The following is a 25,416-nucleotide window of genomic DNA, read 5'->3' as shown; positions in this document are numbered from 1 at the left end:
TCCGTCAAGGCCTCAGCAATTTCCTCTCCAGCCTCCTTCAGTATTCTGGGGTAGATCCCATCAGGCCCTGGGGACTTATCTACCTTAATATTTTTTAAGACACCCAACACCTCGTCTTTTTGGATCTCAATGTGACCCAGGCTATCTACACACCCTTCTCCAGACTCAACATCTACCAATTTCTTCTCTTTGGTGAATACTGATGCAAAGTATTCATTTAGTACCTCGCCCATTTCCTCTGGCTCCACACATAGATTCCCTTGCCTATCCTTCAGTGGGCTAACCCTTTCCCTGGCTACCCTCTTGCTTTTTATGTACGTGTAAAAAGCCTTGGGATTTTCCTTAACCCTATTTGCCAATGACTTTTCGTGACCCCTTCTAGCCCTCCTGACTCCTTGCTTAAGTTCCTTCCTACTTTCCTTATATTCCACGCAGGCTTCGTCTGTTCCCACCCTTTTAGCCCTGACAAATGCCTCCTTTTCCTTTTTGACGAGGCCTACAATATCTCTCGTTATCCAAGGTTCCCGAAAATTGCTGTATTTATCCTTCTTCCTCACAGGAACATGCCGGTCCTGAATTCCTTTCAACTGACACTTGAAAGCCTCCCACATGTCAGATGTTGATTTGCCCTCAAACATCCGCCCCCAATCTATGTTCTTCAGTTCCCGCCTAATATTGTTATAATTAGTCTTCCCCCAATTTAACACATTCATCCTAGGACCACTCTTATCCTTGTCCACCAGTACTTTAAAACTTACTGAATTGTGGTCACTGTTACCGAAATGCTCCCCTACTGAACCATCTACCACCTGGCCGGGCTCATTCCCCAATACCAGGTCCAGTACCGCCCCTTCCCTAGTTGGACTGTCTACATATTGTTTTAAGAAGCCCTCCTGGATGCTCCTTACAAACTCCGCCCCGTCTAAGCCCCTGGCACTAAGTGAGTCCCAGTCAATATTGGGGAAGTTGAAGTCTCCCATCACCACAACCCTGTTGTTTTTACTCTTTTCCAAAATCAGTCTACCTATCTGCTCCTCTATCTCCCGCTGGCTGTTGGGAGGCCTGTAGTAAACCCCCAACATTGTGACTGCACCCTTCATATTCCTGATCTCTACCCATATAGCCTCACTGCCCTCTGAGGTGTCCTCCCGCAGTACAGCTGTGATATTCTCCCGAAGCAGTAGCGCAACTCCGCCTCCCCTTTTCATCCCCCTCTATCCCGCCTGAAACATCTAAATCCTGGAACGTTTAGCTGCCAATCCTGCCCTTCCCTCAACCAGGTCTCTCTAATGGCAACAACATCATAGTTCCAAGTGCTAATCCAAGCTCTAAGTTCATCTGCCTTACCCGTAATACTTCTTGCATTAAAACATATGCACTTCAGGCCACCAGACCCTCTGTGTTCAGCAACTTCTCCCTGTCTGCTCTGCCTCAGAGCCCCACTGTCCCTATTCCCTAGTTTTCCCTCAATGCTCTCACCTTCTGACCTATTGCTCCCGTGCCCACCCCCCTGCCATACTAGTTTAAAGTACTCCAAACTAATCCTATTTGTCCGGACATTAGCCTTCGGCGCCTTGTGCAACAGCCAAACCCAAACTATAAACCCCTGCCTGAACCCAAACCAACCCAACACCTCCAACAAAAATATCCACTCAAACCGGTCAAACACCATCTCTGCGCCATTTCCACTTCCAGTTCCTACCTCTCCAAGAGCATCATGATAACGTTGACCAGTCTGCGTACATTCGCCGACAGCTGTCACCCCTTCACGAACCCCGCCTGGTCCTCCCCTATCACACCTGGCACACAACCCTTTGTCCACGACATCTTCAGCAACAACTTTGCATCCACATTTAACAGTGAAATTGGACGGTATGGCCCACACTGCTCCGGGTCTTTGTCCTTCTTTAAAATCAGTACTATAGGCGCCTGCGACAACGTGGTGGGGAGGTTCCCCCCTGACCATTGACTCATTATACATCCCAACAAGCAAGAGGTTCCAGCTTTGATCCAAACTTCTTATAAAACACGGCTGGAAACCCATCTGGACCCAGTGTCTTCCCCACCTGCATCGAGCCCACACTGTCCATCACCTCCTTCAGCCCAATCGGGGCCCCCAATCCCTGCATCTTCTCCTCCTCCATTCTCGAGAACTCCAGCCCATCCAAGAACCATCTCATGCCCTTCTCCCCGGTCGGAGGCTCTGATTTATACAGCTTTCGATAGAAAGCCTCAAAAACTCCATCCACCCCCTCCGGCTCTGACACCATTGTGCCTCTCTCATCCCTCACTCTTCCAATCTCTCTTGCCGCTGCCTGCTTCCTCAACTGATGCGCCAATATCGTACTCGCTTTCCCCCCCAAACTCTCAAACCACCCCAGTGACCCTTCGCAGCTGCCCTACTGCCTTTCCCATGGACACCAGCCCAAACATCATCTGGAGCCTTTGTCTCTCCTACCGAATATCCCCGGTTCACCCTCAGGATGTCGTCAACCAACCTCAGCCTCTCCCATTCCATTTTTTCCCCATGTGCCCGAATCAAAATTAATTCTCCCCTTACTACCACCTTCAATGCCTCCCACAGCATGAAAGCAGTGATCTCTCCTTCATTATTCAGCTCCATATAATTTGGAATGGATGCCCTCACGCTTGCAGACCCCATTGTCCTCCAACAATCTCATATCCAGCCTCCAATGCAGCCGCTGAGCCTTCCCTCGCACTACCTACAGATTCACCCAGTGTGGGGCATCGTCAGAAACCACGATCGCCGTATACACTGCAATAACCACTCCCACCAACAGCATCTTATCCAGTACAAATAAATCTATCCGAGAGTACACCTGGTGCACATGCAAGAAGTATGAAAACTCCTTTGCCGTCGGCGTCTCAAACTGCCAAGAGTCTGCCCCTCCCATACGTCCTATAAACCCCCAAACGTTTCACCATAGCCAAAACCTTAAGGGACCTGGGGACGACCTTCTCCAGGTGGAGAAATTCAGATAGGTCTGCAAGCCAGGGGTGGTGCTGCTGATCGCCAGCCGAGCAGGATTCTCCAGCGTGCGATTAGGGAAGTGAAAGCTAGGACGTCGGCCCCCTTCCCCATGTGTAGTTCTGGCTGCTCTGATACCCTGAAGATTGCCACATTTGGGCATGGCTTCACCCTCACCCCCACAACCTTGGACATTGCCTCATTCACATTTATCTTCCACCTCCAGGAAGAACCTGTTCATTCGGGTTCAGGTCAGGTGTGCTCTATGCACCACTTTGAACTGCTTGAGGCTGAGACTTGCACAGGAGGAGGTGGTATTGGCCCTGCTCAGTGCTTTGCTCCAGAATCCCCACCCCATTTCTGTCCCCAGTTCGTCCTCCCATTTCCGTCTGGTCTAGTGCAGTGGTGTTCGGGCTCTGTCCAATAGCTGTCCGTATATTTTTCCACAGAGTCCCCCTTCCTTACTGTCCGCATAGGACAATCATTTTATTTTTACCCACAGACCTCTACTTTCCCAAGCTTTGGGAAACTAGATGGCTGTTAGAAGGCAAGAAGAGCTTATTCCATAGCAGCACTGCTTGTGGATCCAGAGGAGCAGGAGTGTTTCCTCCAGGCTCAACAAGCTACCCAATAAACCTTGACTATCATGAGGCCCTCTCTCCCCAAATGAGGAGTTTTCCTATGCACCCCCCTCCACCATCCAATCTTCCAGACCACTATTTATTCCTCTCTCTTACAGTTGGACTCCACCCCCCACCCCCTATCACTATTCCAATTCACCAGACCTACTTGCTCTAATAGGCTTCACCCCTGTCAAGCCGGCTCCCCAACTGAAAGGTCTTTAGCTGCCTGTGGGCATAATTCCACAATCAAGCTGCTTTTGGGTGTAACCCCACTGGACAAATTTAAAGCGGCCTGCAGTTAAATTCTGGACAACATTCGCTCTTTCGGGTTTTCCAACCTGACAAATGATTCAAACTTAGCTTTTCCATTCTATGGGGGGGGGGGGGGGACTAGGAGGGAAGGAGAAAAAAAGATTTGTATTATTTATTACATTTGGCATTTTTCACGACTACTGCGCAGGTCAAAGACACACAGCCTGAGTGAGACACATCCAGAGTGGGAATTTGGAATGTGGTAATTTGGTGCAGTGAGGTAATTCGGTGCAGAGTGGGAGAAGGTGCTTTTTCTCGACTGTTTTGTTCTCTTTCTTCTGGTCTGTAACTTTTAATCAGCAGGGAGAGAACCAGAGAGCATCTGAGACCCTCGGAAGGTAAGTAAGTGATTTTTACTCATTTTTACTTTTATTACCTTTTCAAATTGTGTGTGTGTGTGGGGGGGGGGGGGGGGGGGGGGGGGAACTGAAGTGACATCACAGAAAAGCTATGGCCTGATTGGCTGGTTGGGAATCTACACTAAATTTTAGAAATTAAGCATTGGTAAACTAATTAAACATATTTACTTAATTATAATTTAGAGGGGTATCTAAGCCAGAGATCGGAGAGTACTGTATTTAGCTTTCACATATATAGTAGAAATCTAGTGCTAGGAAACATATAGTTAACAGTAACTTTTTTTGAAACTTTTAAATTTAATTTACTAATTAATTGACGCAATGTCAATTAGAGGGGTGCAGTGCTCTGTGAGATGTGGCAGGCCCGGGAGGCTTCCAGCGTCCCGGATGGCTTCATCTGCAGAAAGTGCACCCAACTGGAGCTCCTCACAGACCGCATGGTTCGGTTGGAGCGGCAGTTGGATGCACTTAGGGGCATGCAGGTGGTGGAAAGCGTCATAGATAGCAGTTATATAAATGTGGTCACACCCAAGGTACAGGCAGAGAAATGGGTGACCTCCAGAAAGGGCAGGCAGTCAGTGCAGGAATCCCCTGTGGTTGTCCCCCTCTCAAACAGATATACCCCTTTGGATACTGTCGGGCGGGATAGCCAATCAGGGGAAAACAGCAGCAGCCAGAGCAGTGGCACCACGGCTGGCTCTGATGTTCAGAAGGGAGGGTCAAAGCGCAGAAGAGCAATAGTCATAGGGGACTCTATAGTCAGGGGCACAGATAGGCGCTTCTGTGGACGTGAAAGAGACTCCAGGATGGTATGTTGCCTCCCTGGTGCCAGGGTCCAGGATGTCTCCGAAAGGGTAGAGGGCATCCTGAAGGGGGAGGGCAAACAGGCAGAGGTTGTGGTATATATTGGTACTAACGACATAGGCAGGAAGGGGGATGAGGTCCTGCAGCAGGAGTTCAGGGAGCTAGGCAGAAAGTTAAAAGACAGGACCTCTAGGGTTGTAATCTCGGGATTACTCCCTGTGCCACGTGCCAGTGAGGCTAGAAATAGGAAGATAGAGCAGCTAAACACGTGGCTAAACAGCTGGTGTAGGAGGGAGGGTTTCCGTTATCTGGACCACTGGGAGCTCTTCCGGGGCAGGTGTGACTTATATAAGGACGGGTTGCATCTAAACTGGAGAGACATAAATATCCTGGCCGCGAGGTTTGCTAGTGTCACACGGGAGGGTTTAAACTAGTTTGGCAGGGGGGTGGGCACGGGAGCAATAGGTCAGAAGGTGAGAGCATTGAGGGAGAACTAGGGAATAGGGCCAGTATGGCTCTGAGGCAGAGCAGACAGGGAGAAGTTGCTGAACACAGGGGGTCTGGTGGCCTGAAGTGCATATGTTTTAATGCAAGAAGTATTACGGGTAAGGCAGATGAATTTAGAGCTTGGATTAGTACTTGGAACTATGATGTTGTTGCCATTACAGAGACCTGGTTGAGAGAAGGGCAGGATTGGCAGCTAAACGTTCCAGGATTTAGATGTTTCAGGCGGGATAGAGGGGGATGTAAAAGGGGTGGTGTAGTGGTGCTACTGGTTAGGGAGAATATCACAGCTGTACTAGGGGAGGACACCTCAGAGGGCAGTGAGGCTATATGGGTAGAGATCAGGAATATGAAGGGTGCAGTCACAATGTTGGGGGTTTACTACAGGCCTCCCAACAGCCAGCGGGAGATAGAGGAGCAGATAGGTAGACAGATTTTGGAAAAGAGTAAAAACAACAGGGTTGTTGTGATGGGAGACTTCAACTTCCCCAATATTGACTGGGACTCACTTAGTGCCAGGGGCTTAGACGGGGCAGAGTTTGTAAGGAGCATCCAGGAGGGCTTCTTAAAACAATATGTAGACAGTCCAACTAGGGAAGGGGCTGTACTGGACCTGGTACTGGGGAATGAGCTCGGCCAGGTGGTAGAGGTTTCAGTAGGGGAGCATTTCGGGAACAGTGACCACAATTCAGTAAGTTTTAAAGTGCTGGTGGACAAGGATAAGAGTGGTCCTCGGGTGAATGTGCTAAATTGGGGGAAGGCTAGTTATAACAATATTAGACGGGAACTGAAGAACCTAGATTGGGGGCGGATGTTAGAGGGTAAATCAATATCTGACATGTGGGAGACTTTCAGGTGTCAGTTGAAAGGAACTCAGGACCGGCATGTTCCTGTGAGGAAGAAGGATAAATAAGGCAATTTTCGGGAACCTTGGATAACGAGAGATATTGAAGGCCTCGTCAAAAAAGAAAAAGGAGGCATTTGTCAGGGCTAAAAGGCTGGGAACAGACGAAGCCTGTGTGGAATATAAGGAAAGTAGGAAGGAACTTAAGCAAGGAGTCAGGAGGGCTAGAAGGGGTCACGAAAAGTCATTGGCAAATAGGGTTAAGGAAAATCCCAAGGCTTTTTACATGTACATAAAAAGCAAGAGGATAGCCAGGGAAAGGGTTGGCCCACTGAAGGATAGGCAAGGGAATCTATGTGTGGAGCCAGAGGAAATGGGCGAGGTACTAAATGAATACTTTGCATCAGTATTCACCAAAGAGAAGGAATTGGTAGATGTTGAGTCTGGAGAAGGGTGTGTAGATAGCCTGGGTCACATTGAGATCCAAAAAGACGAGGTGTTGGGTGTCTTAAAAAATATTAAGGTAGATAAGTCCCCAGGGCCTGATGGGATCTACCCCAGAATACTGAAGGAGGCTGGAGAGGAAATTGCTGAGGCCTTGACGGAAATCTTTGGATCCTCACTGTCTTCAGGGGATGTCCCGGAGGACTGGAGAATAGCCAATGTTGTTCCTCTGTTTAAGAAGGGTAGCAAGGATAATCCAGGGAACTACAGGCCGGTGAGCCTTACTTCAGTGGTAGGGAAATTACTGGAGAGAATTCTTCGAAACAGGATCTACTCCCATTTGGAAGCAATTAGCATTTGTGAATCTCCCACTATCAACATTAGGAGATTACAATTAAACAGAAATTTTACTGAATCAATCATAGAAATATTGGTGGTACAGGAGCAGGTCAGATGCTGGGAATTCTGTGGCAAGTAACTCATCTCATGGCTCCCCCAATCCAGTCCACTATCTACAAGGCACAAGTCAGGTGTCTGATAGTTACTCAACATTTGCCTGGATGAGTGCAACTCTAATGACACTGAAGAAGCTCAGCATCACCTGGACAAATCAAGCTGCTTAATTGGTAACCCATCCGCTATCTTAAACAACTTCCACCACCAAGAACATAATGGCTGCTGTGTGTACCATATACAAGATACATTTCAGCAACTCACCTTCAACAGCACCTTCCAAACTCGCAACCTCTACTATCTGGAAGAACAAGGGCAGCAGATGCATAGGAACACCATGGGAACACAAGTTTCCCTCCCAAGTCACTCACCGTCCTGACTTGCAAATATCACCGTTCCTTCACTGTCACTGGGTCAATATCCTGCCGGACTCTCCCTAATGGCACTGGGAGTGTGCCAACACCACATGGACTGCAGTAGTTCAAGAACGCGGCTGGCCACCAGCCAAGGCAATTGGGGATGGGCAACAAATGCTATCCTTGCCAGTGACACGCCACATCCTTCGAAAGACCAAACTAAACTGAGTCACAGCTGACACAAAGAGGCAATAAATAGGTTTAAAAATGGATATTTGGCTTAGGCATTGCGTTTACAAAGTTACCATAGTAAACATTTCTCTGTTGATGTTAAAAAAAAAAATTGCTTCAATAAGATGTAATTGCAAGTGAAAAGAAAAATTAAGCCATACATGTATACAGTTCTCTTTGTGACCACCGGACTTTTCAAAGCGTGTTAGAGCCAGTGGAAATTGAAATGTAAGAAATTGATATACTGATTGTATTTATCAACACAAAGCAGCAATCCTCTCTCCTGTAAGTCAGGAGGTTCTGTTCCCAACAAATGGGAGAAATCAAGCAGGCATGGCTAGAAGTGGGAAATTAGGTCAATGGCACGAATGTGGTGCCGTGCTCCTGAATACAGTGAAGGAAGAGATTGAATGACCCCTGATGAGCCAGGCCATGAGTGACATGCCATATTCAAGTACAACCTCCCCAACTCTGCCTTCCCTGGCCTTCTGCTGCAAACAGATCTTGTACCCTTCGCTCTCAAAGCCGCTCCTCATACCCCCATCTGACCAGCCACCACCGATATTCATCCTTATTGCACATGACCAAAATGTGACTCTCTAAAATGTTGTCCATCCATCATCTCAAAAAACTGCATAGTTCACACTCCTAGGTATCTTTCTTTCCTTGCAGAAGGTGACAACTGACAACACAGTACACCAGGGAGAGGCAGAGAGCCAGTTGATGGAGACAAATAAGAGCAGTGCAAAATAATCTTTGCACCCTCCAAGCTCTCTCTGTATGTAGCCTCTGAATCTCAGAGGTCATCAACAAAAAGGGCAATTCTGAAGAAACAGTAGGCAATGGGTGAAATTTAATGCCCCTCACTCCTGGTGATGAACTTGAATTGGAGCGAGGGTGCTGGCTGGGGACTAATCTTCCTACCTCCGCCTCATTCTTGGGCAGGAAGGCTCATGTAGGCCCACTTAAGGGCCTCATTCTGCCGGGAGTGGGCAGGGATGTTGCCACGTAGAAATCCTGACAAACAAACCCATGTTGGATCAGTGCCTGATTAAGGGACCCTAGCTTCAGCAAGGGTGCCGGACTGCTGAATGCCACCCCACTTCCCGTGCCTCCAAACACCCATCCTGCGATCACTGTCCTCAATCACCCTTGACCTTGGGTTCTTTGGTGATCCTGGGCCACCGGTGTGTGTTTTGTCAGCACCTCCACTGTTCCCGGTGGCATTGCCTGCAGTGTAGTTTCTGGCCTCTGATTGGCCAGTATCTCTCAAGGGCCGGGATTTCCACCCCAGGTACCTTATTCCTGGGGTAGGCCCGACTGTGCCCACAGAATAGATACTTGATACGCCAGGCCTTCCCCAATGCCTCTCAGCAACTCTCCAGATGGTGGGCCAGACCCCTGTTGCCGAGATTAAATTCTGTCCAATATATGAAATTCTGTCAGTCTTTCCATGGGCAATGTGCATGAATAAAGAGCGATTGAGCTAGTTTCTTTCTAGCGTGTCAACCATGATGTTTCAGGCCTTCATGCTGATGATATGCTCATGCAAAGGGAAACCACCCATGTATCAGACATGGCAGGCAACCAAGTCCTGACCAATTTACACACTCCATCTTCAGCTTTAAATAGGGTCGCCGAATGCTTTGCCTTGGCTGTTCGGCTCTTCATTGAAGTATGTCAGAGCGTTCTCAAGCTCTTGGAAGCGTTAATGAGCCATCAGAGGGAAGATGGAGAAAGAGCATGTGGAATTGGAGATTCTGCTCAAAGTGCTTCCGCCTTTGGTCCCTTATTCCTACCTTAATCAGATCCCCACGTGCTACCACCTTCTGTCGTGATGGCTGAATCTGTTGATGTATAAATGCAAATGGAGCAGTCTTTGTTCTCATGGGTTCCAAAGTCCAAAAAATATCAGCCAAATGCCCCTGAGCAGTCAGAGCTGGGGAATTACCATCCTGCCTCTAGCTCTGCTGAAACCACAGGTTTGCACTTCTTGGGAGTTACAGGTAAAGGAAGAAAATGGATTTGTAGTGGCACATGGGTGTTCAGTTGAATATATAAAACATGTTAAATTGTCACATTTCTGTTCAATGTATGTGGAGCATAAACTTTATTTCAAAGCTCCATTATCTCATCTTCCCATTGTTGCCCATCAAGTGACCTACCTCTGTAAAATAGTATGACAAGTTAAAGGCGAGCAAAGGTTATCTATGAGAGAGATGGATTATTGACTAGATTGCAGCATGCCACTGCCATTTTGGAAACCCTTGCTCTGCATAGTGAATGGTGCCCTAGGGCAGTCCAGCCACCTGAATTTTATATTTAGCATCTCAACAATTTGTTCAGTGATTCATCCACAGATGCTTGTTTGAAAGTAAAAAGACCTGTGACATCATGGCAACATCTTTGATACCTTGTGCAGACATGCATGATCTTTCAGTGATTAACAGCTGAACATTAATAGATAAATACTGCTGGGTTATCTGGGGCACATCCGTGCACAATCTATCACTCCTGCACCTTTAGCAATCCAGCCAGAGCAGCAAATCAGAAGGCCATTTCATTGTGTTTGGACTCATAAATAGCAAAATGGATGTAGTTGGCTGCCTTTGCAGGCATGTTTGCACTTGTGTGGAGCTAATTGATTGTACAGATATCACCAGAAAATCCTTGGAAGGAGCCTGAGGCAAAGAAATGCAGGGCTGTTGTGAGCTTGACGGTACTGGAAATGTATGTCCACCTAGTCTGTTTGACAGGAGACAAAGTTTCAGGAGATTTCATATGTCAGGGGACAACCTGACAGGAAAGTCTGAGCCTCCTGTGCAGTCACATCCAGTAAACTAATCTCCTGCCCGCTGGGGGTTTCACCTCTTGCGAACCGGAGATCTTTGTCATCATTGAATCCCTAAAGTGCAGAAGGAGGCCATTCAGCCCATCAAGTCTGCATCAAACTATGAATGAGCACTCTGCCCATTTACGAATGTCCACCTCTCCCTAGCCCCGTAATCCGATAACCTAACCTACACATCCTTGGACATTAAGGGATAATTTAGCATGGCCAATCTACCTAACCCACACATCTTTGGACTGTGGGAGGAACCAGAGCTCCTGGAGGAAACCCATACAGACACGGGGACAACGTACAAACTCCACACAATCACCCAAGGCTGGAATTGAACCTGGGTCCCTGGAGTTGTGAGGCAGCAGTGCTAACCACTGTGGCTAGGCAACAACTGGTCGACTCCACCCTGGACGTAGCTTGCAATACTCCGTGGCCCCGACCGTATAGCTTCTGGAAGCGAGGAAAAAGTTACAAATGGACTTTGACCTACTCTCCACTGGAAAGCAGTGAGCCAACTCAGCCAGATGCAGAGGATCTTCTATGAACACAGAAACCAGGCTAACCGCCTGCTGGCCCACTAGCTGGTTAAGCAGGAAATCACAAGGGAAATAGCACAGATTAGGAACTGGTAGCTGAGCTGGAAATGGTTAACAAAGCGTTTGAGGCCTTCTACACCTCTGAGCCCCCCGAGGGGGACTTGAGGATGGAGCAGTGATATGCCATCAATGAACACATGACGAGTAGTGAACGTAACTGAGGCTTTAATAAACAAAACTGAAAGCCTCCTGGCCTCAGATCCCGAACTGGATCAGAGGCGGAGACCAGCCACCTTTATACCGGGCCCGAGGGGAGGTGGAGCCATCGGGCAGTGGTTTACTGTCGTGCAGCCCTGGCAGTCCCTGGTCATGGTCCTGATCTCCTCGATGGAGTAAGGCAGGTTGAGAGCCTTGATGAAGTGGAAAAAATGGGTGACCCCCGGGTGACAGAGGTCATTGTGGAGGGCCCGAAGTCGGTCTACTTGTGCGCTGGCACATGTACCGCGGGATCGGGCATCTGGGGGCTCATTGAGCTTCCCAGGTCGATACAAGATATCATAGTTATAGGTGGAGAGCTCGATCCTCCACCTCAGAATCTTGTAATTCTTGATTTTGCCCCACTGTGTATTGTTAAAACATGAAGGCAACTGACCGTTGGTCTGTGAGGAAAGTGAATTGCCTGCTGGCCAGGTAATGCCTCCAATGTCGCATAGTTTCCACAATAACTTGGGCTTCCCTTTCGACGGAGGAGTGTCGAATTTCGAGGCATGGAGGGTATGGGAGAAGAAAGCCACGGGCTTGCCCGGCTGGTTGAGTGTAGCGGCCAGCGCGAAGTCCGACGCATCGCTCTCCACCTGGAACGGAATGGACTCGTCCACAGCGTGCATTGTGGCTTTGGCAACATCTGCCTTGATGTGGTTGAAGGCCAGGCGGGCCTCAGCCGTCAGGGGAAAAATGGTGGATTTAATAAGTGGACGGGCCTTGTCCTCATAATTGGGGACCCACAGGGCATATGAGAGAAGAACTTCAGGCATCTCTTCAGGGCCTTGGGCAGTGGCGGAGGGGGAGTTCCACAACGTTTTCCACAACGTAGCCAAGGATGGCTAGGTGGGTTATGCAGAAAACGCATTTTCCTTATTTTCGGTGAGGCTCAGGAGTTTAGTGGTGTGGAGGAAGTGCCGGAGGTTTTCGTCATGGCCCTGCTGGTCAAGGTCGCAGATGGTGACATTATCTAAGTACGGGAACGTGGCCCGCAGCCCATACTGGTCAACCATTCGGTCCATTTCTCGTTGGAAGACCGAGACCCCATTGGTGACGCCGAAGGGGACCCTGAGGAAGTGGTAGAGGCGGCCATCTGCCTCGAAGGCAGTGTATTGGCGGTCCTCTGGGCGGATAGGGAGTTGGTGGTACGCGGACTTCAAGTCAACTGTGGAGAAGACTCGATACTGCGCAATCTGGTTGACCATGTCAGATATGCGGGGGAGGGGTACGTACGAGCTGCGTGTACCGGTTGATGGTCTGACTGTAGTCGATGACCATCCGGTGCTTCTCCCCAGTCTTGACGACCACCACTTGGGCTTTCCAGGGGCTGGTACTAGTCTCAATGATCCCCTCTCATAGGAGTCGTTGGACCTCCGACCTGATAAGGGCCCTGTCCCGGGCACTGTATCGTCTGCTCCTAGTAGCGATGGGCTTACAGTCCGGGGTGAGGTTAGCGAGGGTGGGGTGACCTTAAGTGTCGCGAGAATACAGACGGCGAGGGGGGTGCAGGTGTCCACCGAACTTTAAAGTAAGGTTTTCGAGGTGGCACTGTAAGTCGAGCCCCAGTAATAGGGCAGCGCAGATATGGGGAAGGACGTAGAGTTTGAAGTTAGCATACTCTACGCCTTGTACAGCAACGGTCACGATACAGTACTCCCGGATTTCTACTGCATGGGATCCGGAAGCCAGGGAGATTTTCTGGGTTGCGGGTAAAATTGGGAGGGAGCAGTGCCTTACCATATCTGGATGTATGACGCTGTCTGTGCCCCCGGAGTCGAAAAGGCAGGCCGTCTCGTGCCCGTTGATCCGGACGGTCATCATAGATTTTGTGAGGTGATGAGGCCGGGACTGGTCGAGCGTGATGGAGGCGAGCTTCGGAAGGTGATGGGTAGGCCGGTCTGAGGTAGCGGCGGCCAGCGTACAATCGGGTGAGCAGAGCTCCCGGGAGGCTGTGGAGTGGTCCCAAGATGGTGGCCCCCATGGGTCGCGCGTGGCGGGTGGCATCGGAGATGGCGTCAAAGATGGTGGCTCCCATGGGTTGCGTGTGGCGGGTGGCATCGGAGATGGCGTCAAAGATGGCGGCCCCCCTGGGCGGGCGTAGCGGGTGGTGTACAAGATGGTGTTAAAGATGGCAGCCCCCATGCGTCGCACATGGCTGCCGAAATCGAAGATGGCGGCGGCCACGGGTCGCACATGGCGGGTGGCGCAGCAGCTGGGGGCAGCCCCGACAGGCAGCAGGCAGCGCTACTGGGCCTAGAAGCTTTAGGGAGAGATCGGGCCTGGCAGGCTTTCGCAAAGTGGCTCTTCCTCCCACACCCGTTGCAGGTCGTGTTCTGTGCAGGGCAGCGTTATCTGGGATGATTATCTGGCTGCAAAAGTAGCACTTCGGGCTTCCGACGTTGGCGGGCTGCTGTGCGGCACAGGCTTGCGCCGCACCCGGGTCGGATGATGGCGGCGCCCATGAGGTCCACGAGGGTGCTGCGCGGTCGGAGGTGTAGGCCTCCATGTTCTGGAAGGCCACCTCCAGCGAGTTTGAGAGCTGCACTGTCTCTAGGAGGCCGAGTGTACCCCGTTCTAGCACTCGCTGGCGGATGTAGTTTGATTTGATGCCTGTGACATAAGCGTCCCTGATCAACAGCTCCGCGTGTTGGGTAGCCGATACCGCCTGGCAGTCACAGTTCCGGCAGAGTACCCGCAAGGCACGCAGGAATTCTGCTAGTGATTCCCCAGGGTGTTGTCGTCTCGTGGCAAGAAGGTGCCTTGCATACACCTCGTTTACAGACTTAACATATTGTTCATTCAGCAGCATTATCGCCTCCGTATACGAGGGGGCGTCCCTGATGAGAAGAAAGACTTGCGGGCTCACCCGTGCGTGGAGGATCTGCTTCTTTTGGAGGTTGGTGAAAGATCCAAGGTACGCTTCGAAGCAGCTTAGCCAGTGCTCGAATGTTGCAGTGGCGTTGTCTACCTGTGGCTACCAGGCGATTAGGCTTGAGTGATGAATTCATTTTAGATGTTTAGTGTATTCAATTGATATGCCATCAATGAACACACGATGAGTAGTGAACGTAACTGAGGGTTTAATAAACTAAACTGAAAGCCTCCTGGCCTCTGATCCCGAACTGGATCAGAGGCGGAGACCAGCCACTTTATACCAGGCCCGAGGGGAGGTGGAGCCATCAGGCAGTGGTTTACCACATTACATATAATACAGTGGCCATTTACCACAATACACATATTATACACTACAGTGGTTTACCACAAGCAGTTCCTCGACAGACTACACGTGCCAGTCGTGGAGAGGATAAGAAACGGTGGCTGGAAGCACCGCTAGAATTGGGGGAAGTCATGGAGAGTATTGACTCTATGCAAGCGGGGAAGGCACCGGGACCAGATGGATTCCCGGCGGACTTGTCCAAAACATTCACGGCAGCACTGGCCTTGTACTTGCGGGAGATATTCACACACTCGCTAGCAAGGGACATGTTGCCACCAACGGTAACACAAGCCTCAATCTCGCTGATACCCAAGAAAGACAAAGACCCAAGTAGCATTGGGCAGCACCACCCAAAGCTGCAGCCTGGCCGTCTGACCTGTTGGAATTCCTCCGACTGGACAAAACAAAATTCGCTATCCGTGGTGGGAAGAGGGCTTCCACAAGACCTGGAAGCCGTTCACCAACTTGTTCCAAGATCTGTTCATAGCCAGCAACCAATAGAGCGGTGGGGGGAAGCACAGATGTGCCACAAAAACGTAAAGGAAAGAATGGGGGAGGAGAAGGGGGGGGGGGGGCAAAAACCGGCAAGGCATAAGACAGGCAACAGAGACACATGTCATACTCTGTACGGGGGGGGGGGGGGGGATCAACCCCTCCCCAGATGGAAATTTGTAAAAATACAACTTTAATTTGCCAATGATAACTAGGGCAGCACGGTAGCATAGTGGTTAGCACTGTGGCTTCACAGCGCCAGGGTCCCAAGTTCGATTCCCTGCTGGGTCACTGTGTGGCGGAGTCTGCACGTTCTCCTCGTGTCTGCGTGGGTTTCCTCCGGGTGCTCCGGTTCTCTCCCTCAGTCCAAAGATGTGCAGGTTAGCTGGATTGACCATGCTAAATTGCCCTTAGTGTCCAAAAAGGTTAGGAGGGGTTATTGGGTTAGGGTGGAAGTGAGGGCTTAAGTGGGTCGGTGCAGACTCGATGGGCCGAATGGTCTCCTTCTGCACAAACATGAAAGTCAATAAAAACATTTATTAAAAAAAGAACAGCAAAATGTGCCAAAGAAAGTTGGCAGCAGGATGCAGCCCTACTTTACCCCACTGCTGATCTTGAGAACCTCTGATGATGCTCTGTTGAAACTGTGCATGTTTTTGTGCAAATAGGGATTTAAAGCCAGGAGTCCACACGGGCAGCATCTTTTCCAAAGCTGTTTACAGATTCCACCTCTTGACCAGGTGAATGGCCTTGGTTAGGTCCATGAAAGCAATGTAGAATGGTCTGTGCTGTTTGTGGTATTTCTCCTCTACCTGAGGAAGTGAAGAAATTATGTTAACTGCCGAACCTTCGGTTCTGAAGCCACACTGACGCTCAGGGTAGATACGTGATGCCAGAATCCGCAAACTGGTCACAGCCATGTCAGCAAAGATAATCCCCACAGTACTTAACAAGGAGATGCCTTGATATTGTTGCAGTCACTGCGATTTCCTTTGTTTTTTTACAAGGTGACTATTTTTCCATCATTCATGTTTTGAGGCACAAACCTTACCTTCTAGCAGAGCCACAAAAGTTCATGCAAATTCTGCAGCAGTGGTAGTTTTCCACTTTTGATTATTTTAGATGGAATGCTATTGTTTCCTGGGGCTCTACCAATGGCAAAATGGACAATGGCCTTGTTGAGCTCTACTCTGGTGAGCTTGCTGTCAGGTCCGCCTTGACAGGAAAGTCTGGTTCTGAAAACCTCTCCACTGACAATGTTCTCCATTGCGTAAAGTTTGAAGACACACTCTACCTATCTGCATACTAAGTTCAGGTGATGATCCTCTCTGTCTTTGTCTTCAAGGGGGCTGATTTCATTGCTGCTTGGCCTTTTGTTTTCTTGATCCCTTCATACATCATAGAATCATAGAATTTACAGTGCAGAAGGAGCCAGATCAAGGACATTGAGGATATCCTGGGTCCTTTGAGTCGGCGTTGATCCAAGGATAATGTTTCTTGGGAGTGCTATTATTTCCTTGGCTGAAGTCTGGGAGTGGTCACTGCCACAGTCAGCGCTGCGATATCTATAAGTGATGAGAACACTGTTGAAGGTGGTACATCTAGTGATCATGAGATCTAGCTGATGCCATTGATGCGATCTCTTATGTCTTTGGGACACCTTGTGGCATGGCTTAGTTTGGAAATAGCTGTTCATCACAGAGGTGCATAGCTCCAGTAACCTCTGTCCATTTATATTCATCTTACCGATTCCCTGGTCCCTATGCACGTTATGCAAGCTGTGTGGGTTTTTGCGTTGAAATCACCTGGAAACTACAGTCCGCCGGTGCTGAGAATTCTGCTAATGGCAATGTAAGTGCCTCAGAATTGATCATAGAATTTACAGTGCAGGAGGCCATTCGGCCCATCGTGTCTGTACCGGCCCTTGTAAAGAGCACCCCACTTAAGCCTCCATCCTAACCCAGCAACCCTACCCAACCTTTTTTGGGGGACATAAAGGGCAATTTATTATGGCCAATCCACCTAACCTGCACACCTTTGGACTGTGGGAGGAAACCGGAGCACCCGGAGGAAACCCACGCACACACGGGGAGGATGTGCAGACTCCGCACAGACAGTGACCCAAGCCGGAATCGAACCTGGGACCCTGGAGCTGTGAAGCAAATGTGCTAACCATTATTATACCTCGCTGCCCACTTTCTAAAAGGAGTAAATGAAGGATCCTTGATATCTAGGTGGAGGCGAGTATCGGGGCATTAAGGCACAAGATGAACTGGGCCCCAAGCAGAAGTAGCTTCTCTGATCCTTCAGTGGGGAAGTTCAGTCTTTGCAAATAGAGTATTTTTTACAGCAAAGTTCAGTCCATGCTCACTAGTTGCCTCTTGAATATTTCCCTGCCAGTGGAATGGGTAATGATTTCTCTTTAAGAGTTCCATTTTGAATGAATCTAGTTGCTTGCAATACAGCAATACCCACATTGAAATTTGTAAGTTCTGTGATGATCACAGATGACTTGCATGCATCATCAACTTTCTGAAGGTCTTTGGTAAGGCACGATACATAGTCCTTATGTTCCAGCTTGCAACTCAAAAGACTGGTGTCTTCTTTGTTGAGTTTGCCTTGCCTGCATAGATTAGCAAAGCCTCCTTTTGAAAAATGAATCTCTAAGTTCCAAGCACCCAATGGAAGCAAGTTGGCCATGGTGGACAGCACTTAACTGACTGGGGTTGCCCAGCTTAGATCAATAACTCCAATTGTGCACCTTAAAATTGACACAGAAATGGGACCGGTATGGCAGACTGTGAACCCTTTTAGAAAGTGACCATCAAAAATATTCACCAGTACAAAATAAGACCAAAACAAAACCTGAAATTTTGCCCCTTTTGGTTCTATAAAATACAAGGCAACTTGACAGATAGTGAGGAAAGCCATCATGCAGCTTAATGTCGAAACCCTGGATTTAACCAGGGACCTTTAGATCTTCAATCTAATGCTCTCTCAACTGAGTTATTTCAGCTGATGATTATAACGTTTATCATTTCTGCATAAAACCCCATCCTTCACTTTGTTTTTTCAGAAGGTTTTTTAATTGCAGCTGCTAGCTATACAATGAGATGCAATGATTTCTCCCACCATCTGAAGTAACCCCCCGGCACTCATGCTCTATGCCAATCGAGCGAGAGCTTATCACCGGGAAATGTTTCTCCCCGTGTTGTGCTAACAAAAAACCATGAAGCTGGAGTGCTCTCTACAGGATGCGAGCCTGGGAAAATCACATGAAAACCCTTAGTTGCCCAAGCATCAGGGTAACCCTCTCAGCATTGCTGGTATTGTCCAAAGGAAAGGATGAAACCAGTACTGTTTGGTACCAGCTCTGCCACGAGAGTTTCCAAAAAGCTGCTTGATAGATGCCTACAAGACTCCATTCCGGATTTCCTGACAGGCTAAACTCCCTTAGCCACATTGTCTCCTGAGACACCCACAAGGCAATTTACCATAACTTCTGGCCTGGTTTGTGGACATCAGAGTAAAGCTACATGCCGATGAGCCTGTATGTCACGCATCTGGGGACCAGGTCTCCTCCAAACCCCTTGTAGTTTAGCTTGGGTCCGCAGTTTTATTATGTCACTATAGGATGATACCACATAAGGCTTGCTAATGACTAAGCCACGTACAGGAGAGGCTCAGGCACTTTGGTCTCTTTTCACAATAATTGTACCGGTAGCCAGCGGTGGGAGCTGAAATCAAGAGGTGACAAGCGAACCGACTACCCACTACACTACACTACACTAATGCACTTGATGCATCACATCAGTGGGAGACGCACTAAAGTTTCACTAGAAAAGACAAAATATTCGGTTTTATACCATTATGTCCTGCCAAGTTAAATGCCTGAGTGCTGAACAATCTCATCTTATTAAAGTATCTTAATTGAATTTGCCACCTCAAAGTTTTTGCAAAGGAATAAGTTTGCTATGGTCAAGGTTTGGGTTCCCCAAATGTTTAATCAGAAAGAAATTGGTCTGTAGATCAGAAACGTTTATGGAAAGACACTGAAACTAGTTATTATCTTTAATAATGTATGATATCCTTAGTCTTTGGGCAGGAGCTTTCTTCCCTTCCGAATGATGTAGCAGTGGAATCTTCCGCTGATTCTGGGATAACTATTGCGTGCTAAGTATTTTTCATACATTGTTCTGAAAACATAATCTGTGAGGTATTGCTATGCTGAAGGATTGCCAAAATAGAATCCGATGAGCATTATCAGCCATTTGGCTGGTAACAAAAGTGGAAAAAGTCAAAATGAATTATTCCTGAATTTGGCATTGTTGTATTTGGCAGTGAGCAGTACAATCAATCCGCAGACATATGCACGTTTTGCTTCCTCAAAGTGATATTTTGTACAATATGATTCTTTTCTGTTTCATGCCACAAGGAAGCATCTTTTTTATTAAAAAATAATATATTTTCATAAATTGAGTAATGGCATATATATTTCAAAGCTATTTGCAAAGCCTAGTAACATAGTTAGAGAATATTCTATGAAGTATGCATGTGAAAAAATGGTACGAATTTAAACCCAGTGAAAATTGTTAAATGTGTTTTCCATCTGATGCTATTCCTTAAATGTGTGCTACTAATTTTCAGATGGTGGAAATCATTCCGGCAAGACCAAAGAATTGTTTCCGTGGTCTGAAGCTACAGATAGCAGTAAGTCAAAGGGCAAAGACAGACTGACTGGAAGAGCCAGAAGCTTTAAGTAAGTGCAACAGCGAAAGGGCATTGACTTAATATTCTGTTGGGCGATTCACCATTGTTTCTTGGTATACAACGTAAAGCTTTTGGAACCTTTTCCAAGTTGCTATTGAAGTTACCATCATAAATGCCTGTTTTTTAAAGGGATAGATTGGTCTGGAACATTTTCTAACACTGGTCAAGAACCTGTTGGGGTCGGTACAGGAAACACACTCTAAGCAAAAATGAGTGATTGGCCTTTCAACATTTATTTTTAATTTTCCCAAACTGGTCACTGAGAATCTGATGTGCAATACTTTAGAAGTTGGGTTTTATCTTTTAACCATGAAGTTTTGATATGGCAGAATTTGATCAAATGTGGCACCAAGTAACCCAAGTAAAACTGAAGTTACTAGGGATCAGGAGAAAAACCCTCCTGTGGCTAAATTTACATCTGACACATTTATTGCTGTGGCTGTTGAAGGCCACTTATTTCATGCCACAGGACATTGCTGCAGGTGTTCCTCAGGGCAGCACCCTAGGTCAAAATATCTTTCCATCATACGGTCAGAGATGGGGCTTTTTCTGCATGATGTTCTGCTCCTCATGTTAATGAATCCTAAGTTAATGAAGCCTGGCATGCAGCAAGACCCGGACAACATCCAGGCTTGGGCTGACAAGTGCCAAGTAACATTTATGCCATACAAGTATGGGACAGTGACATAGAACATAGAACATAGAAAATACAGCACAGAACAGGCCCTTCGGCCCACAATGTTGTGCCGAACCTTTGTCCTAGATTAATCATAGATTATCATTGAATTTACAGTGCAGAAGGAGGCCATTCGGCCCTTTGAGTCTGCACCAGCTCTTGGAAAGAGCACCCTACCCAAACTCAACACCTCCACCCAACACCAAGGGCAATTTGGACATTAAGGGCAATTTATCATTGGCCAATTCACCTAACCCGCACATCTTTGGACTGTGGGAGGAAACCGGAGCACCCGGAGGAAACCCACGCAGACACGGGGAGGACGTGCAGACTCCGCACAGACAATGACCCAAGCTGGAATCGAACCTGGGACCATGGATCTGTGAAGCAGATTGCTATCCACAATGCTACCGTGCTGCCCTTAAGAACAAATAAATCTACACTATATCATTTTCCCGTAATCCATGTACCTATCCAACAGCTGCTTGAAGGTCCCTAATGTTTCCGACTCAACTACTTCCACAGGCAGTGCATTCCATGCCCCCACTACTCTCTGGGTAAAGAACCTACCTCTGATATCCCTCCTATATCTTCCACCTTTCACCTTAAATTTATGTCCCCTTGTAATGGTGTGTTCCACCTGGGGAAAAAGTCTCTGACTGTCTACTCTATCTATTCCCCTGATCATCTTATAAACCTCTATCAAGTCGCCCCTCATCCTTCTCCGCTCTAATGAGAAAAGGCCTAGCACACTCAACCTTTCCTCGTAAGACCTACTCTCCATTCCAGGCAACATCCTGGTAAATCTTCTTTGCACCTTTTCCAGAGCTTCCACATCCTTCCTAAAATGAGGCGACCAGAACTGTACACAGTACTCCAAATGTGGCCTTACCAAGGTTTTGTACAGCTGCATCATTACCTCATGGCTCTTAAATTCAATCCCTCTGTTAATGAACGCGAGCACACCATAGGCCTTCTTCACAGCTCTATCCACTTGAGTGGCAACTTTCAAAGATGTATGAACATAGACCCCAAGGTCTCTCTGCTCCTCCACAATGCCAAGAACTCTACCGTTAACCCTGTATTCCGCATTCATATTTGTCCTTCCAAAATGGACAACCTCACACTTTTCAGGGTTAAACTCCATCTGCCACTTCTCAGCCCAGCTCTGCATCCTATCTATGTCTCTTTGCAGCCGACAACAGCCCTCCTTACTATCCACAACTCCACCAATCTTCGTATCGTCTGCAAATTTACTGACCCACCCTTCAACTCCCTCATCCAAGTCATTAATGAAAATCACAAACAGCAGAGGACCCAGAACTGATCCCTGCGGTACACCACTGGTAACTGGGATCCAGGCTGAATATTTGCCATCCACCACCACTCTCTGACTTCTATCGGTTAGCCAGTTCGTTATCCAACTGGCCAAATTTCCCACTATCCCATGCCTCCTTACTTTGTGCAGAAGCCTACCATGGGGAACTTTATCAAATGCCTTACTAAAATCCATGTACACTACATCCACTGCTTTACCTTCATCCACATGCTTGGTCACCTCCTCAAAGAATTCAATAAGATTTGTAAGGCAAGACCTACCCCTCACAAATCCGTGCTGACTATCCCTAATCAAGCAGTGTCTTTCCAGATGCTCAGAAATCCTATCCTTCAGTACCCTTTCCATTAATTTGCCTACCACCGAAGTAAGACTAACTGGCCTGTAATTCCCAGGGTTATCCCTAGTTCCTTTTTTGAACAGGGGCACGACATTCGCCACTCTCCAATCCCCTGGTACCACCCCTGTTGACAGTGAGGACGAAAAGATAATTGCCAACGGCTCTGCAATTTCATCTCTTGCTTCCCATAGAATCCTTGGATATATCCCGTCAGGCCCGGGGGACTTGTCTATCCTCAAGTTTTTCAAAATGCCCAACACATCTTCCTTCCTAACAAGTATTTCCTCGAGCTTACCAATCTGTTTCACACTGTCCTCTCCAACAATATCGCCCCTCTCATTTGTAAATACAGAAGAAAAGTACTCATTCAAGACCTCTCCTATCTCTTCAGACTCAATACACAATCTCCCGCTACCGTCCTTGATCGGACCTACCCTCGCTCTAGTCATCTGCAACAAGAGAGAACCTAATCATCTCACCATTACAATGGCATTCGTATCCCTGAATCCTTTGCCACCAACATTGTTGAGGTCAGTACGGTAGTACAGTGATTTGCACTGTCGCTTCACAGCTGCAGGGTCCAAGGTTCGATTCCCGGCTTGGTCATTGTGTGGAGTTTGCACGTTCTCCCCGTGTCTCCGTGGGTTTCCTCCGGGTGCTCCGGTTTCCTCCCACAGTCCAAAGATGTGTGGGTTAGGTGGATTGGCCACGTTAAATTGCTCGTAGTGTCCAAAATGGTGAGGTGGGGTTACGGGATAGGGTGATGGTGTGGGGTCCTCTTTCCAAGAGTTGGTGCAGACTCGATGGGCCGAATGGCCTCTTTCTGCACTGTAAAGTCTATTTCTATTGACCAGAAACCTGATTGTAAATGTCATATCTACTTGAGACTTGGCATTCTGCAGTGCATGGCTTCCAGAATACCCAAAGCTCCCCCACTTTTTGAAGGTGGGATAGTTACTGGCTGGATCTCCCATCACACTGGACCTGCTCCACCTCAATACTTTCCGACTGACAACAGAAAAAATCAATAGAGTCAAGAGCATACTGTTCTCATTTACCTTGTTAACTGATGGCATTGAAGAAGATTAACATTAGCTAACTTAGCTATATGTTATGGCCTGTGAAGATTAGGGAATCTGTAGAGAAAGTGAGGGAACTTGCATTTAATACCCGCCTTGCCATCAAAAACAAGTTGGATTCCTAAAATAATCATGTCTGTGCAAGTGGACTTGATCTGAAAAGTATTGCAACATCTAATTGGCTAGGATCCAAACAGTTCCCAATTCTAAACACTGACTTGTACTCATGTTGATCTATTTTTGTGTATGCAATGAGTGGAAGCCATAGCTTAAATCCCCAGATTAAAATAATTAGTCCGCAGAAATCCCCTCAAGATTTCAATATCCAATCTGTACCATGTTGATGATTAATTTTGGAATTAGATTATTTTACTGAACACTAAGGTCAAAATAAATTAAATCCAAGTTTTCTAATTGTACCAAAGCCAAAGAGTACTTCCTTCCCCATCTTGTAAAAGAACAAAGTATAAAAATAGTATCCTTGATTGTTGTGGAAAAAGATTCAGAAAGAGCAGCCAGCTTTAGTAACTGCATGTGATATTCACTCTGAGAAATAGACCAAAGTTCATGGTGTGTAACTTTTTCCAGAGTGCGTGTTGGGACTTTGTGGCTGAACCTGCCATGGCATTGAGGTTCCACATCAGGCTCGCATGTCTGTAAATTGTACTGGCCAGCATATAAACATGAACTAGAAAACCTGGCAATGCAATTGGGAGTAGAGCTGGGGAGATAAAAGAGCACGAGAAAAAGCGAGATTGAGAGCGGAGCCAGGGAGTTAAAAGAGAATGAGAAAGAACAAGACGGAGCAGAGCCGAGGAGCTAAGTAAAGCTGGAAAAACGTGACTGAAAGTGGAGTGCTAGCTTGAAGATTGGACTCCTGAGGTGACGTCAGGATTCAAAAGCAACTCTGGGCAAGTGGAAGCGCTGATTGGGTGAGTACAGTCAGGTACGTATTTCGTACTTTTAACGCTTATAGTTTGTACGGTCTATATTCTATATTAACAAGGACTAGGGAAGAAGGCCTTGGCCGGTGTTGGACTGGGGTGGGCACAAAAAGAAGTCTTATAACACTAGGTTAAAGTCCAACAGGTTTGTTTGGAGTCACTAGCTTTTGGAGCGCAGATCAGGTGATGTTCACTCCTGTTTTATGTGGGGAGCCGGGAACATTTCCAGTGCCTGGGGCCAGCATGTGTGTAGGAAATGTATCCATCTGCAGCATCTGGAAGCCCAGGTTTCGGAGCTGGGCAGCAGCTAGGGACCCTGTGGCGCATCTGCGAGCTGGAGAGTATCATGGATAGTATATATAGAGAGATGGTCATACCGCAGACTAAGACTAGACAGGAAGGGAGTGGGTGACCACCAGGCAGAGCAAGAGAAGTAGGCAGGTAGTGCAGGAATCCTGTGGTCATTCCCCTGCAAAACACATATACCCTATTGGATACTGTTCGGGGAAATAGCCTCTTGGGGAGAAAGCAGAAGCAGCCAAATTCATTGCACCAGGAACTTGTAGTGGGAGGAGGAGGATCCCGTTGCCGTGGTCCATGTAGGTACCAATAACATAGGTAAAATGAGGAAAGAGGCTCTGCGTAGGAAATTTGAGGAGCTAAGCACTAAATTAAACAACAGAACCTCCAAGGTTATAATCTCTGGGAGACTAAGGGGAGGCGGTGGCGTAGTGGTATTGTCACTAGATTAGTAATCCAAAGACCCAGGGTAATGCTCTGGGGTCCTGGGTTCAAATCTTGCCATGGCAGATGGTAAAATTTGAATTCAACAAAAATACGGAATTAAACATATAACAATGACCATGAAACCATTGCCGATTGTTGGGAAAATCCATCTGTTTCACTAATGTCCTTCAGGGAACGGAATCTGCCGTCCTTACCTGGTCTGGCCTACATGTGACTCCAGATCCATACAGCGATGCAGTGGACTCTTAACTGCTCCC

At 47.7% G+C, this 25,416-nt stretch overlaps 1 protein-coding gene across 16 annotated transcripts in view; it reads left to right on the top strand.

The window, feature by feature from the left end:
- LOC140398474 (coiled-coil domain-containing protein 9B-like) overlaps positions 1-25,416 on the top strand; it is a 426,742-nt gene that overhangs the window by 265,641 nt on the left and 135,685 nt on the right. For all 16 annotated transcript variants that reach the window (XM_072487250.1, XM_072487265.1, XM_072487233.1 and 13 more), the window contains one exon: positions 19,915-20,026. In XM_072487250.1, the coding sequence (XP_072343351.1) occupies positions 19,915-20,026 (112 nt within the window). The remainder of the gene's footprint in view (positions 1-19,914; positions 20,027-25,416) is intronic.

The sequence above is a fragment of the Scyliorhinus torazame genome, chromosome 2, assembly GCF_047496885.1.
Source record: "Scyliorhinus torazame isolate Kashiwa2021f chromosome 2, sScyTor2.1, whole genome shotgun sequence".
Classification (NCBI taxonomy): domain Eukaryota; kingdom Metazoa; phylum Chordata; class Chondrichthyes; order Carcharhiniformes; family Scyliorhinidae; genus Scyliorhinus; species Scyliorhinus torazame.
The sequence above is the reverse complement of the archived record's forward strand: the minus strand, read 5'-3'. Positions and strand labels throughout refer to the sequence as shown.